Here is a 1709-nt window from a genome sequence, read left to right as displayed (position 1 = left end):
CTCAGATCATCTGCTGCACACAGTTCTGATCACTTATTATCAATAATAATTTTATTGATAATTATCATGCTGAATCCTTAACTAGGATGTAGTTAGGCAATTAAATATTCATGTATGTGTAAATTTATTACCATAATTGCAGGTGAGTCGCGTAAATTTATGTTTTTATAAAACAAGTAGCCCCCCTCGCCAAGACCACTTTGCTAGGGAAAACACTGGATATAATTAAGAGCTGTTCAGACCTTTTGTTTATGGTCAGAATATCTTCCATCAAAGATCAGAACAGATTCAAATCACAGATACATTTTATCCAGACCACCTCTGTAGATCGTGTGAGTCACACAGAAGCTATTCAGGTCTGTGTTTAGCTCTGTTCAACAGTTTGCAGCGACACGTCTGAACAGGCTCTTTAGGCCAGAATCAGTGTTACAGAGAGTGCAGTCCAGTGTTACTCAGTGCATTAAGTGACTGTTTGTGTCCCTGCAGTCCGTCAGTGCGAGCAGCCTCTGCAGTGTGAAGTCAGCCATCTGATGGGCTACGACCCGGTCCGTTATGACCTCACAGGATGGTTCAGTCTGATCCGGAACAACCCCTCTGTTGTTAACGCTACATCTCTGCTCCAAAACTCCACCATGTGAGTCTGTGCCTCGTGTTTTAGTGAAAACATTGTTACAGCTTTTCTTTGCCTCCTAAATCACTGTTTTTTAAGCTGATGACATCACCTTCTCTCATGTTTGGGAGTATCTCGTTTACCTGCTGGCAAATTTTACAACATACTATTTTTTTGCACGTGTCCAATGCAAGGCCCGCGGGCCTTATCCAACTCTTGTTAGCTTTTTTTCTGGCCCCAAAGATAATATTTTGAACATAAAATATTGTTTGTCTTTTGTCACTTAGTGTAGTATTTTCTCAACAGTAGTTGACCTCAATTCTACATTCTTTTCCATTTTTATAGCCAAATAACTGCGTTACTGATTTGCAGGATTTTGACCAAATGTATTTCGAAGAAATGGTAAATGAAACAGTTGTAAATAAAGTGTACAATCTAAGAAATGGATATGAATTTCTAAATGTAAGTTTTTTACTTTATAGTAAAGTAAAGTTTTATTTATATAGTGCCTTTCACAGAAATAAATTCACAAGGGCCTGTACATTCAGGGAAGGGGGAGGGGGCAGTTAAGAAACACCCATTCAAGAAGACATACAAGACAAACATGGGGGAACAGGTGAAACCGGTCATGCAGCAAACACAGTTGCTCTGCTTTATGTGTTTTTTAAATGCTACATAAAAACAAATTGTAAAATGGAAAATAAGAAAAACTTGTTTGATGACATTTAAAATGGACATTTTTTCAATAAATATTAAGATTGGCCCCTGACTCATACCAAGTCTTGAATTTTAGGCCCCTTCTATAACTAAGTTTGACACCCCTGCTCTATTGTGTCCCTGTTATGTTTTTTCAAACTAACTCCTAACTGCTGCAGTATAAACCATTCATATCACCTGAGTGGACGCTGACGCGGTGTGCTGCAGGTGCTTGCTAACAAAAGTTTTAATTGTTTTTAAACGTTTAAAGGGGCAATATTATGTGTTTCTCAGGCATATATTTAAATACTATATCATAAAAAAGTATCTATGTCACCTTTAGCTGTTGTTAAAATGCTGTTTTATGTTTAAATAGAAAATAAACTTATCTTCTCATCACTTC

The 1709-nt window shown here is 37.3% G+C and overlaps 1 protein-coding gene across 2 annotated transcripts in view; it reads left to right on the top strand.

The window, feature by feature from the left end:
* myo18b (myosin XVIIIB) overlaps window positions 1–1709 on the top strand; it is a gene marked incomplete in the record, with an annotated part of 101803 nt that overhangs the window by 51066 nt on the left and 49028 nt on the right. For both annotated transcript variants that reach the window (XM_014020572.1, XM_014020571.1), the window contains 1 exon segment: window positions 487–634. In XM_014020572.1, the coding sequence (XP_013876026.1) occupies window positions 487–634 (148 nt within the window).

This window comes from Austrofundulus limnaeus, unplaced genomic scaffold, assembly GCF_001266775.1.
Source record: "Austrofundulus limnaeus strain Quisiro unplaced genomic scaffold, Austrofundulus_limnaeus-1.0 Scaffold258, whole genome shotgun sequence".
Lineage (NCBI taxonomy): Eukaryota > Metazoa > Chordata > Actinopteri > Cyprinodontiformes > Rivulidae > Austrofundulus > Austrofundulus limnaeus.
This window is presented reverse-complemented; position numbering and strand designations above follow the sequence as displayed.